The 14424-nt window shown below is 39.8% G+C and overlaps 1 protein-coding gene across 1 annotated transcript in view; it reads right to left on the bottom strand.

Annotated features, from left to right (window-relative positions):
• Positions 1–14424, bottom strand: part of SH3RF1 (SH3 domain containing ring finger 1) — a 177420-nt gene that overhangs the window by 61248 nt on the left and 101748 nt on the right. Inside the window, exons 3-4 of the mRNA XM_004475390.5 lie at positions 11937–12212; positions 10899–10994 (exon numbers count right to left, since the gene is read on the bottom strand). Of these exons, the coding sequence (XP_004475447.1) occupies positions 10899–10994; positions 11937–12212 (372 nt within the window). The remainder of the gene's footprint in view (positions 1–10898; positions 10995–11936; positions 12213–14424) is intronic.

Here is a 14424-nt window from a genome sequence, read left to right as displayed (position 1 = left end):
AGGAATATATTTTTGAGGAGAGCAAAAAGCTGGCCATTTTGCTTCATTAAAGTGGAGCTAGAGAGAAGTAAATAACTGAAATGAAAAACAGAAAAGGTAAAAATGATGTGACCATGTTGGAGGAGAGGTAGCACTGCAGAGGAGGAGGACCACTTCATCCCCCTTAAGGAGACAGGAGAGAATTCCAGCAGGGAAGGTGCAGAAGGATTTAGAGATAAAGAGGAATGCTCTATCTTGAAAGTTAGAGCTACACAGGTGGATAAGAATCCTTACCTCTGAGGCAAAAGATCCACAGTCTTCACTGGGGAGAAGAACCGATGGATAATTAAAACCTTGGGGGAAGCAGACTTGGCCCAGTGGATAGGGCATCCGTCTATCACATGGGAGGTCCGCGGTTCAAACCCCGGGCCTCCTTGACCCATGTGGAGCTGGCCCACGCGCAGTGCTGATGCGCACAAGGAGTGCCCTGCCACGCAGGGGTGTTCCCAGCGTAGGAGAGTCCCATGCGCAAAGAGTGCGTCCTGGAAGGAGAGCCGCCCAGCGTGAAAGAAAGTGCAGCCTGCCCAGGAATGGCGCCACACACACGGAGAGCTGATAGAACAAGATGACACAACAAAAAGAGACACAGGTTCCCATGCCACTGACAACAGAAGCGAACAAAGAAGATGCAGCAAATGGACACAGAGAACAGACAACTGGGGTGGGGGCGGGGGGAAGGGGAGAGAAATAAATAAATAAATAAATCTTAAAAAAAATAATAATAATATAACCTTGGATTCAGGTTAGATTACATGGTTGTTCAATATGACAATTCATAAGTTTGTTTTTTGTTGTTGTTGCTGTTGTTTTTTAATTGGAGAAGCCCTATAATACAGATTCTTTCTTTTTTTATTAGGGAAGTTCTGAGCTTACAAAACAATTGTGTAATGTGCAGAATTCCCTTACACCATCCTCCACCAATACTTTACACTGTTCTAGAACATTTGTTACAGATTATGAAAGAACATGATCAGACTATTACCACTAACTGTGGTCCATAGCATACACTTGGTATATTTTTTCCATCCACCCCATATTATTAACACAGCACATTAGTACTGTACAATATTTGTTACAGTTCATGAGAAAACATTCTCATATTTGTACTGTTAACCACAGTCCATCTTCTACCACATGGTTATATAGTCCCATGCCCTGTACATTCTATCCAAAGTGTACAATCAGAATATACTAGGTTTTTTTAATGTTTTCTTAAATTTCATGTTCATTCACCAAATACACACCATATATAAAAAATGTCGGCGGCGGACTTGGTCCAGTGGTTAGGGCATCCGTCTACCACATGGGGGGTCCACGGTTCAAACCCCGGGCCTCCTTGACCCGTGTGAAGCTGGCCCATGCACAGTGCTGATGCGTGCAAGGAGTGCTGCACCATGTAGGGGTTTCCCCACGTAGGGGAGCCCCACGTGCAAGGAGTGCGCCCCGGAAGGAGAGCCGCCCAGCGCGAAAGAAAGTGCAGCCTGCCCAGGAATGGTGCCGCACACACAGAGAGCTGACACAACAAGATGACGCAGCAAAAAGAAACACAGATTCCCATGCCGCTGACAACAACAGAAGTGGACAAAGAAGACGCAGCAAATAGACACAGAGAACAGACAACTGGGGTGAGGAGGAGAAGGGAGAGAAATAAATAAATAAATCTTTTTAAAAAATGTCTATTAAGCAAAATGATACAGTCCAATGATATATCTTACCTACACGTAGGGAGGTAATAGAGGAAATACGCATATATCTCAGGAGGTTAAGAATATGGAATTGTCATTAAATTCTACCTAAAAATTTGTCATCGTATAAAAATACATTGACAGAAATTCCACAGTGATGTGTAATCAGTTAATAAATCAGTGAACGGAGTATTTTCCCTGCACTGGATAAAGAAAGTGTCAGCGTGTGGATGTGCATGTGATCTAAGGGGTAGAAGGAAGGGTGATAACCAAGAAGGAATCTGGCACAGAAAGAAGGGATACTGACATCATGGCTCTCTCTAGGACAGGGGCTCTTAAGGGGTAAGGAACTTGAATTTAAATTAAAAAGATAATTATTCTTGTAGGGACGTGTTGGTGTGGGTGTGATATATTTATTAAAAAATGCACAGTAGAGTGTGGACTTAGTAAGGGCTCCGCGGTTTTCACCTGACGGGCAAAGGGGTCCATGGAACAAATAAGGTTAAGAACCTGTGGTCTAGGATCTTCCTTCTCAGCATTCTGAGAAATTTTTCCCTGCACATATGTGAAGCTTTATTAATACTGACCCACTAACCTCTATTATAAAACCATGTAAAAGATTTAAGAAAACAATTTTATTTCATTATACACATTCTATTTCATTACAGAAAATTGTGGTTTCCCATTGGTTTAATACCCAGATCCTTCCATTCCTGTCATCTGCATGCCATATATGCACACAAATACCCAGACTGGTATAGAGCATGCATTTGGTCTTGTTCACACAAAACAAGACATGGCTTAACACCTGGTTACTTAAAATGAACCTACTTTGCATCTTAAAGCATTAGCTACTAATAAAATTTACAATGTTTATAGCAGCATAATAATTTTTAAATAATAAAATTGAAGACTTTAAAAGATGATGTTTTAAATTAATTAGTTAATTCTGTCTTTAAAAAGGCAACCATAGCTATTTGCAATTGTTGAGAAATGGATCATCATTCCTGAGAATTACATTTTTTTTTTTTAAAGATTTATTCATTTCCCCACTCCATGAGCTCACTATCTGCTCTATGTGTCCATTCACTGCGTGTTCTTCTGTGTTTGCTTATCTTCTCGTCTACTCTTTAAGAGGCAGTAGGAACCGATCCTGGGACTTTCCGATGTGGGAGAGAGGCACTCAATCGCTTCAGCCACCTTAGCATCCTGGTTTGTTGTGTGTCTCACTGTCTTTCCTCTGTGTCTCTTTTTGCTGTGTCATCTTGTTGAGCCAGCTCTTCACGTCATGCAGGCCAGCTCACTTTGACAGGAGGCCCTGGGTACCAAACCCGGGACCCTCCATATGGTAGATGGGAGCCCAATTGCTTGAGCCACATCTGCTTCCCCTGAAAATTAACTTTTGAAATGCTAGAATATAAACTGTTGTTGTTGTTTTTTTATTTATTTCTCTCCTCTTCTCCACCCCCCTCCCCCCCGCCACCTCCCGTTGTCTGTTCTCTGTGTCCATTCACTGTGTTCTTCTGTGTCCGCTTGCATTCTTGTCAGTGGCACTGGGAATCTGTGTCTCTTTTTGTTGTGTCATCTTGCTGTGTCAGCTCTCCGTGTGTGCGGTGCCACTCCTGGGCAGACTGTGCTTTTTTTGTGCAGGGCAGCTCTCCTTACGGGGTGCACTCCTTGCACATGGGGCTCCCCTACGTGGGGGACACCCCTGCATGGCACAGCACTCCTTGCATGCATCAGCACTGTGCATGGATGAGCTCACCACATGAGCCAGGAGGCCCTGGGTTTGAACCCTGGACCTCCTGTATGGTAGGTGGATGTTCTATCAGTTGAGCTAAATCTGCTTCCCAGAATATAAACTGTTTTAATTACTGTTGATGAAAAATGAAAATGTCCCATATATGTTCTAAACAAAGCTAGAGAATAAAAGTGATTCTGGGGAAGCAGATGTGGCTCAAGCGATTGAGCTCCTGCCTACCACATGGGAAGCCCTAGGTTTGGTCCCTGTTGCCTTGTGGGGAAGACAAGCAAGACAGTGAGCTGGTACGATGAATGGGCACAGTGAACTTATGCAACAAGATGACCCAACAAGAAGAAGAAGACACAAAGAGGAAAGACAATGAGAGATACAACAAAGCAGGGAACTGGGGTGGCTCAAGTGACTGAGCGTCTCTCTCCCACAGGAGGTGCCAGGTTCAGTTCTTGGTGCCTCCTAAAGAGAAGATGAGCAGACACAGAGAGCACATAGCAAATGGACACAGGGAACAGACAGTGAGTGCAAACAATGAGGGGGGGGACAAATAAATAAAAAAATAATAAAGTGATTCTGTAGCAACATTAGGAATGCTAGTTATTGTGTGTGCTCTGAAGCTGGTACGTGCTGGGAGCCGAGGGCAACAGCAGACTTCAGGTTGGAAAACCCAGGTTTGCTTCCCAATTACTGGTTGTGTTTCACCTAACAAGAAACTTAGCTTATCAAAAAGTAGGAAAAATAATTAAATTCTGGTTTAGCTGCCAGAGTGCTTATTATGTAGCCACAAAAAGCTATGGTTAGCTTATGGTTAGTACAACAACAACATGGAGAAAGGCAAAATGATGTGTGTAGTGTCATTACAGCATAAGGATAAAGAATGGAAATACATTTACCAAAATTATATGTGATTGGGTTAATTACTCATTTCCTTACTAAATTTCCTGGAATATGATTATATCATAGAAATAAAAGGATTAAACATATTCTTTTTTTTTTCCTTAGGAGATTGAACTCATGATCTCATATATGGGAAGCAGACGCTCAACCACTGAGCTACATCCATTCCCCAATGAGAGTTGTTCTTTTTGTTCGTTTTGTTTTTAGAAGGTACAGGGGATCAAACCTGAGACCCTGTACAATGGAAACAGGCATTCAACCACTTGAACGATGTCCACTCCTCAGGATTAAGCATTTTCTTGATGTAAGAGGGGGATTTCAAGGAAAACATGAAATCATCATACATATAACTACATTCTTAGCATGTGTCAGGTCTATAATAATGGTATGAATTGCATGTTGTAGTGGTTCAGAGGAAGGAGAGGGTGTTTTGTTTTGTTTCTGCATAGGAGAATTAGGAAAAAAGGCTTATGATAATGACAGTATTTATTTGGACCTTCTACAATATACAGGTAAGAAATATCCCATGTGAGAGAAATGATAAAAGCAAAGATGTAAAGGTAGGTTTCTAAGAATGGTCAGTCTTTCAATTTAGCTAAGACCCTTGGCAGGTACAGGGAAATACAGCCAGGCTAAAGAATTTGGTGGTTCTTTGTGGAATCGTTGTGGACATTAAACACCATTTGGTCATTATCCTCAGGCTCTAATTAAGGCTCAGCAGAAGATACACATTTTTATGACCTATAAAACTATCCAAAGTACCGGAAACTATCTATTCATGCAGTGAGAACTCAATAAACATTAACTGATCTTTAGAATCTCAGCTCCCTGCATGCTTTCCTGATGGAAAACTAAAGAAAACTCTTAAATTAAAGAAGAGGCTGCTGAATAACAGATGGAGCATAAACTGCTCTAAATAAAGTTCCTTACCTAAACCAAACCACTCCTTTAGAGATTGGGTCTATGAAGATGCCTCTAGCCTTATGCACTGGAAGCCCAAGAGGAAACCTACTCCTGCCCTTAGGACTTCAGAGGCCAGTACTCATTTTTCCTTCTATCATTGTGGAAGAACAAAAGGCAACAATTACTTGTATTAAGCTGATAACATTCAGGAGACATGAAAACCTGTACCATGAAACAGAGCCTACAGTGCTAAAAAAAAATGCTACTCAAAGCAGACATGATATATTCAATCAATAGGAATTAAAGGTGAAAGTATGGTGCTAAGCAACGGAGTACTTCTCCCTTACAGATCTCTCAACAATATTTCTAAATTTCCTTTATAAAAATTAATTTACTTCAGAGTTGAAAGAGAAAGTGTGCTAGGCAACACAGTATTTCTGTCTTTGTGACTTCTCAAAAATCTATCTAAGTTTCTTTTATAAGAATTATTTACTTCAGAATTGAAGGGGAATGTTAGTATGTTAAACAATATGGCAAATCTTTCCAACTTAATAATTTCTCCAAGTTTCTTTGATTATGAACGTTAACTGATTTCAATCACTTAAACATTTCGCTTTTTAATTCTGAAGGAAAAGAAAGCATCTAAAAATATAAATGATAGAATATCTTTATACATTAGTTCAATCAACTCTTGACTATTATGTTGGCCTTCTACTTTCATGATTCTCTAGTTTTAAGTTAAGAAATAGAGTTAACATCACTATTCTTAGTTCTTCCACGGTCACCTTGGCAACTTTGACTCATGTACCTAAACCTCCACTTCTAAATCCTTTTAACACATGATAATTTCCAGCTCCCTAAGTTGGTAGAGAGGAAGCCAACACTCCCACTCTTAGATCGGCCTGCCCTCAGACACCTGAACACTTCCCACTGTCTATTCCACAACTATAGAAACATCTCCCGTGATTTGCCTATGGTGTGAGTTTAGAAGTTGAAAACAACAAGTAACACCTCACTGAATTGTACACTTTAAACACAGGCAGTTTATTGTATGTCACTTATTACTCAACACTTATCTGAAAAAATGAAGATCCTTGAAAATAAAACCAACCTACCTCTGCTCAAAGTGACCCACAGGAATAATCTCAGGCAGGTTAAACTAATCTCAGAAAGTACTGGGGAGGGAGTTCTTCTCTATTTTAATCAACTAATCAATAGTGGCTCCAAAATCTAAACTAAAGAGAATGGCTACCGTTATTTTAGAGTGGAAAGATTCTAAAGTAGGAATAACCAAATACTTACCCAGCCCGTTTTTTGTTTTTTTTTAATTCTCATTAAAGTCACACAGACCCTTCAGCTTTAAGGAAAGTAACTCCTGATATACCCACCAGCGTAAGATAAAACTTATGCCTAGATGGTGAATGATAGGCACATTAAGCTGAAAAATGCAAAAGTTGGCAACATCTAAAACCTAGCTATTTTGGGATTTAGAACCTATAGTTTTAAAGATTCTAGGGTTGCTCATTCATTCATTCAACCAACACTTATTGACAACCTACTAGGTGTGGGTGCTGGGAGACAACCTTAGGGTGCTGAGCTAAACCAGAAAGACAAAGCGCTGGCCTCAGGAACACACATTCTAATGAAGTTGGTACGGGAGGCAGTTAACCACATGATAAAGCTTAAAATGATACAGAGAGCAAAAAGTTCTACAAAGGGATAATAATAACAATGGTGATAATAACCATAGTCATTACTCACAGAGCTCCTACTAGGCACCAGGCACTGTTCTAAAGAATCATGGAAATTAACTCATCCTCGAACAAGGTCCATTATTTCACAGATGAGGAGGCAGAGGCTTAGAGCCATTCCAATAACACGTGAGAGTAAGGTGTTGATTCTCTGCCATATGGCTCCAGAGTCCAAGCTTTTCATCACTATCACACCACTATGTGTGTGAGATAAAACAACTGGAAGAGGAGTTACTTTAGATATGATGGGGAGGAAGCCTCTCGAAAGAAGTGACATATGAGCTGAGATCTACAGAACCAGTAGTGCAGCCTTTTCTAATGGCTATAAATAAAGAGTAAGAATAGTTGTCTGGTAGGCTACCCTGATTTCATACCAACTGCACATAAGGAATGCTTATCTATGTATTATCTGTAGCAGAAGAACAAATGGCAAAATAATTTTTTGTTGTGTAAAATGGGTTTGTGGTATTTCAAATTACTAAGGATCAAAATAAAATGAGAAAAAAATAAAATGAGAAACAATAAAAAAGTATAGTTCACTAAAAGCATACAATATATAACAATATTTGGAACTTCCAAAACCCCACATTGATCACCTCATTCAAATTTTTTGCTTGCTAAAAGTCACGTAATCCTTATCCAAAGGACTACTAAACCTGATAAGTCAGTTATGAGTTATGAATTAATGAGGTTGTTAAAATCTTCCATCCTATTTTGTACAAAACTGGTATTTATGAGCAAAGAAAGAAGCTGTTTATTAATTTCTTTTAACTGCATTCAGTCCTTGAGAAATACACCCTCTTATACAAAAGATCATCCAGGCATGGTGTCTTCAAGAATTCCCTGGGTTTCCCTGTGAAACTCTTAGGCATCATTGCTCTTCATCCATGAATAGTTGCTCAGGTTGAGAAATGGCCAGTCTAAACAGAAGAGAATCCACACCTTCTAAGATGTGACCAGAAAGGAGTCTGTTAGGAGAATCTCCAGAGAAGAGTGAATGGAATCAACGCAAGAGAACCCTATTCCAAAAAGCTGGACGAGTACTCCAACAACAAAATGGAGGGCTATTCTTCCCCTTCCACATCCCCCCAACCAGTGACTCTCCTTCTCTGTTCAGATATTGAAGACTTTTGTTTTACTTCAATAAGAGGCCTTTTTTATTTGCAAGTCTCCATACCAAGCCACTACTTTATTACCTTACTCTACTGCAGTTGGGTATCAAAGGACACAGGAAGAGAGCGTAAACTATTTCAACAGCATTTCCCACTACCCTCCTCCCACCCAATCCCCTCTAGTCTTCAGCTCTTTTCAACTGCTCCCACCCCCTACTCCCACAGCTCCACAACGGAACCTCTGGCCAGGGTTCCTATTCCAAGTCCACACCCCTCCTTCCAGGCCCCTTCTTTTTAGAGTTTCTGCCAGAAGCAAGTTCTGGGTTATTTCTATTACCAAAGTCAACCAGTACAGGTTGAGGGGGCAGTTCCAGCTTCAGCTGACAGGCCTGTGGCAAAAAAACACCAAAACTGCTCTGGAGATGTGGAATTCAAACCTGAACTCATTTCCCCACATTATACATAGTTGTAAGAGTTTTTTATGTGATCATTACTCTACTCTGGCATATACTGGGTTATGGTCCAATCTGAGTTACAAACCACTATGCATCAGACAGAATGGTACAGACCCTTGGAGATTATTTCATTCCATCTTTCCCAAAGCTCTGGGGGATAACAATTTCTGGCAGCACTGTGAAAAGTAAAAACACCTAACACTGGGGGAGACTTACACGTCCGCTTATAAAATATGAGAAAATTATTTACAAATGAGAGTTTTTGAAATGCAGCTTGCTTTTATATTGAGGACTACACCCTGAAAGGGGCCAGATTGAAGAGATTTGTAGAGCAAGAAAAAGACTGTTTCTCGGGGAGGAAAAAGCCCCAGTTTTAGACTCCTATAGGCAGTCTTACCATGTCTGAGACGACCCCATAAGACAGTCTACACTTTATTTAAATAGCTGGACACTGAGAGGTGGCTACTGAACTCTGCCTCCACCTTACTCCCCTTGGGGTTAAGCCAGGTGTCAATCATCTCCAGATGCTCTGCTCCCTACCTACCTCCCGGGAACTTCAATCTGATGAGTTGACATACAAAAAATGTGCGCAGGCTCCTAGAGATGGATGATTTCTTTACCATGTCCTGACTGTCAAAATTCTGGTTCAAATAAGGAAAGTGCTGATTTGAAAGAAAAGAGGATGAAAATACTTTCTACTTGAGCAGAAGTTTTTCTTCCCAGCTTAAGTCAGAGTGAATAATCCTAATGACCGGAGTGACTCTAAGCGACTCTGGATTTGCCACAGGTGGATCTTTTATGCCTATCTGTGCAATTCTACACCTGCCCAATAACAAAAGCATAACTATGCTTTATCATGCATCACAAGACAAGTATTGGCGTGTAATAGCAATAATACCTAACAAGTAAAGCCAGGCTTTCATTACTAAACTTGTGCTTACCCACACTCTCCAGTATTACTATTCAAATATTTAGAAATGCATGTCATTTTCCATGACCCAAAGTTAGAATATGTGAATAACGTACAGAAAGGATTGCCTAAGAGTTAATTTTTTCTAAAGTTTACTTTCAAAGTAGAAAAAAATATTGCAATGAACAGGAACATGTGAAGGATATGGCTAAAATTCAAAATTCATAAATGGTTTGGTTTCTTTTCCTTGGGTATAAGGTAGTCAAACTGATTTTTTATGAAAACTTTGGCAGTCTCACTGTCTATGGGGGAAATTGAGCACTGGCTACAATGACACAATTTGTCATTTCAGTTTCCAGAATCATGCCAAAACAAATGCCCCAGATAAAAAGATGAAAAAATAAATGATGTTGGTTTTTCACTTTTACATGCATATGATACATGCTTTGATGTTTCAAACAATAGAATTATTTTCAGTTCCCCAAACAAGCTGTGCTCTCTCTTACTTTTTGGCTTTTGCACATGCTGATCTCCCTGCCTGGAAGTTTTTCCTGCCATAAAATGCACTTCCTTCCATTTGTCTTGGTTAGCCCATACTTATCAGTCACACAGATATCTGCCAAAACTTCATTTCTTAGAAGCTTTTTATGACCCCAAGCTAGCCCCTTGTATGGTTGGTTGTTCGAGGCATGTTTCATTCTTTGAAAATGCCTTTATTTTGTGTTCAGCAAGAAATTCTCATTACCAAAGGACATGAAAGCTTAAGAGATATGATATAAAACAGGAATATTATAAATCATAACTTTTTGGTTCATTTTAAATTTGTGTTGTTTTAAAAAATTATACAACTGTGTTACTTTATAACTATCTTCTAAAAAGTCTTCACTGAATCAGGCTTGACAACTACTTTTCTCAGTATAGCTGGTTAAAAGAAGCAGGGAGCGAGGAAGGGGGTGGCTAAGTCGTTGCTGGATAGGATGGAGAGAGATTGATTCACTTATTGAATAAATATTTATTGGTGAAGGCCTACTCTAGGAATCACTATTCTAGTTCTGATGATATGGCAAAAAATGGAAAAAGAAAAAAAACCAAATCAATCAATCTCTCACCTTGCTCAGGAACTTTATCATTTATCAACCGTCTAATCATATCAGCCTTCAGTAACATTTAACACGCTTAAAGACAAAGTAAAGAGTTTCAAATACTAAACGGTTTTCAAAGATCACAGGGCACAATGGAGGAATACTTCCTAATCCACCCAATGATCTGGCACAAAGGACATTCTTGGTATTCTGTGTCATGAAGACTTCTTAAAACTCCAACTGCATAATTAAAATTTATTCACTAAGCTGAATACTAACACAATTCAAGTTTCTACGGCTTAACTTACCTCAACATACGAAATTGGAAATATTCCTATTTTGTCTGCCAGCATTCCTTCAGCCCAGTTTTCATCCACTCTGCGGATCACGGTCAGAACATCATCCTGAAGACACAACAAATCATTAGGTTATCTGATTCGTCTTGTCACTTCATTTCCCTTTTCAAGGGAAAACTCACGTTTTAAGAGTACCTGAATAAAATGACTATGACATATCCTTAGTACATGAATCCAATGTTTTCATGAAATAAATTATAACTATCAGCCAACCTTGTGTCCTTTCAGACAGTTGTAAAACTATTAATTCCTTCCACACAAGGAGTTGGCTGATTATATTAAGATTCAGCAACTGCAAACTCAAAAGCTACCCGCTCCAGCCTCTTGAATCTGTTTTAGATTAATTCTCAGGTTCTTCTCATTTTCTCCCTGATAATACTTCAAATGCCCATTCAACTACATACCCTACTGTTTTTACTTTACATAAAAAGAAAATATTCTGCTTAAAATTCCCAACATTATCTATCTCAACCATTATCTATCTATCTATCTATCTATCTATCTATCTATCTATCTATCTATCTGCCACATTATATACACAAAACTAAGAAAAAATTATATATAAAATAAGGAAGGAATGATGATTCACTTTGTTATTCATAAATCAGTACTTTAAAAATTCTCACATGGCACATACACCCTTTAAACCATAGAATTCAATTTAGGCTTTAAATATGAAAAGGATACAACACAGAGCGCATGAACCAAATAGATCATTCTTGTAAGAATGGTCTATGAACAAAATTATTTTCCTGGAGACTTTAAGAAGACTGCTTCCACGTGTCTTCAGAAGCACCAGATAGTTAGATAAAAGTACCGTATATATGCTTTTGTTTTGTTTTGTTTTTAGGAAGTACCAGATATTGAAATTGGAACCTCGTATGTGGGAAGCAGGTGCTCAACCAATCGAACAAAATACAAATCAAATGTCCACATATGCATCTATAGAAGAATAGCTGCAAACTGAAAATGGTCTCATTCTAACTTTACCTTTGAAAAGGGAAGGCAATCTTTGTCTGCTTCCTTGTCTTTCACTTCAAAGTCATAAAGTGCTTTGCACTGAGGTGGAGGCTGAGGTAAGGGCTTAATAATCTGCACAAAGTTGGTAGGAAAAAAGCCATGGATCCCACTGACTTCCCCATGGTACCAATTTTCATCCACCTGTCGTCGCAGAATGATGATGTCACCTTTGCTGAATTTCAGGTCTCCGGGCTCTTTTCCTTCGTAGTTGTATAAAGCTTTGGCACATGGTAACTGAGGTATGCCCTTGAAGAAAGAGATGAGAGATAATGAAAGAAAATTTAAAAATCTCACTAAAACTTTTTCATCATGTTTTTAAGGTCAAGGTCAAATCAACATTTTGCACTTTGAAGAAAAGCTCACATTTTAAAAAAACTACAGGGAAGCGGACTTGGCTCAACAGATAAAGAACATCTGCCTACCACATGGGAGGTCCAGGGTTCAAAACCAGGGCCTCCTTGACCCATGTGGAGCTGGCCCACGCACAGTGCTGATGCGCGCAAGGAGTGCCCTGCCACCCAGGGGTGTCCCCGCGTAGGGGAGCCCCACGTGCAAAAAGCGCACGCCGTCAGGAGAACTGCCCTGTGCGAAAGAAAAAGTCCAGCCTGCCCAGGAATGGCGCCGCACACACGGAGAGCTGACGCAGCAAGAAGATGCAACAAAATGAAACACAGATTCCCGGTGCTGCTGATAAGAATCCAAGTGGACACAGAAGAACACACAGCAAAGTGGACACAGAGAGCAGATAACTGGGGTGGGGCGAGGGGGGAAGGGGAGAGAGGTAAAAAATAAAAATAAATCTTTAAAAAAACACAAAACCTACATATATACGATACCAACTAATAGCAAATCCAAACAAATGTCCACAATGAGATCGGAACAGTTAGGCCCTCCATGCACCATCTGCTACTTAGGCTCCTAGTCCTAAAAGTAACTTGGTGGGCCTTTCGCATCGTTCAGGGTTATTACGCATGAAAGTATGACTGCTGAGTCTGACTCTCTGGTCTGAAACTTAAAAACTCATAAAAGCAAACGTAATTTCCTGTATTAACTACTTTACTCAGCAGGATAAATGATAAGTCATGAGACGAAAAACTTAAACAGGAGCACAATTCATTAATTTACCAAATGTTCTTAAGCTTGATTGATAGAAATCAGAATTTAGCTTTTGGGCAGAACGTTTCTTACACTGCTTTTTCTGTGGGCAGTAGATCTCATTCTTTCATTAACTCAACAAGTATTTATTAAAGCTGTCTGGGACTAGACTACAACAGAGCTGATAACCTAAGAGTGTACAGACAGGCTCTTTTACAGTCTGTCTAGCATCACAAACATCACTTTTTCCTAATTAGGAGAGCACTGTTAGGCTTAATATGCCAACAGAGGAGGTTTTAAATATTATTGCATTCATAGTATTAAGATTTTAAATGACACATTTTTAAATTGCATGTGCACCTCCAAGGCAATTTAATCATCAAATGGCTTAAATATGATACATCCCAGTGGTACCGGAGATGCCCATCCCTGAGGGTCAGCTGTCACTTGAAGAAGATCTCTGGCCTCTCGGGAGCACTACTGCTTATAATTGGTTCAGAGAATAAATGGCAAATCAAACATATCCATACTAATTCACTGAACAAGAGTACAGGGTTCTCGCTCTTCGTGTACTTATTCATTTATCCATTTATCCAGAGAATATTTATCAGGCTCTTACTTTTGACCAGGCTAGTTGCCAGTGATGAGAATTTAAAGAGGAATAGGGCATAGTTCTTGGCCTTAATGGATAAGAATCAGAGATAATTACATTACAGTATTGAAATCACAGAGAGAGACACAAGGGTTATGGGAGTAGAGAGCACAAGTCTCTGAAGCTTAGAGGGTGGGAGAAATGGAACACCTCCCGGAGGAAGTAACACATGAACCATGTACTAAAGGATACATAGGCGTTAGCCAGGCAAAGCTGGAGCAGAGGAATGAAAGAGAAAAATTTAAGGCATTCCAGGCAATGGGAGCGGAAAGCACAAAGATATGGAAGTAAGAAGTAGCATGCTATACAGAGCGACTGGGGTTTTACAAAGAATGCAGTGTTGGGAGAGGAATTATGGAACGTAAAGTGGAGAAGTAAGCAGAGGCCAGCTCATGGAACGTCTTGAATAACATGTTAAGGAGTTGAGTTTGTTGTGCCCTTCAGGCAATGACGAGGCACTCACGGGTTTGCAGCACTGATGAACACAGTAAGAAGTGTGTGTCGGGCAGATCGGGCTGGCAGTAGTGTGGGAAAATGGACAAGAGTGGGGCAGACAGGCAAATGGCTATGTGCAAAGCATAGGCCGACACTAGTGGAGGTTTTTTTTTTTTTAAGTTTAATATTTCAGAAAAAGTAGAGGAAGACTTATTACTCATATTACTGCCTCCTTTCCCCGCCAAAAAGCAGACTGAATTTTATACCCTGATGGCA

This window comes from Dasypus novemcinctus, chromosome 1 (genome assembly GCF_030445035.2).
Source record: "Dasypus novemcinctus isolate mDasNov1 chromosome 1, mDasNov1.1.hap2, whole genome shotgun sequence".
Classification (NCBI taxonomy): Eukaryota; Metazoa; Chordata; class Mammalia; order Cingulata; family Dasypodidae; genus Dasypus; species Dasypus novemcinctus.
Note: the sequence above shows the minus strand (reverse complement) of the source record. Positions and strands in the feature narration are given on the sequence as shown.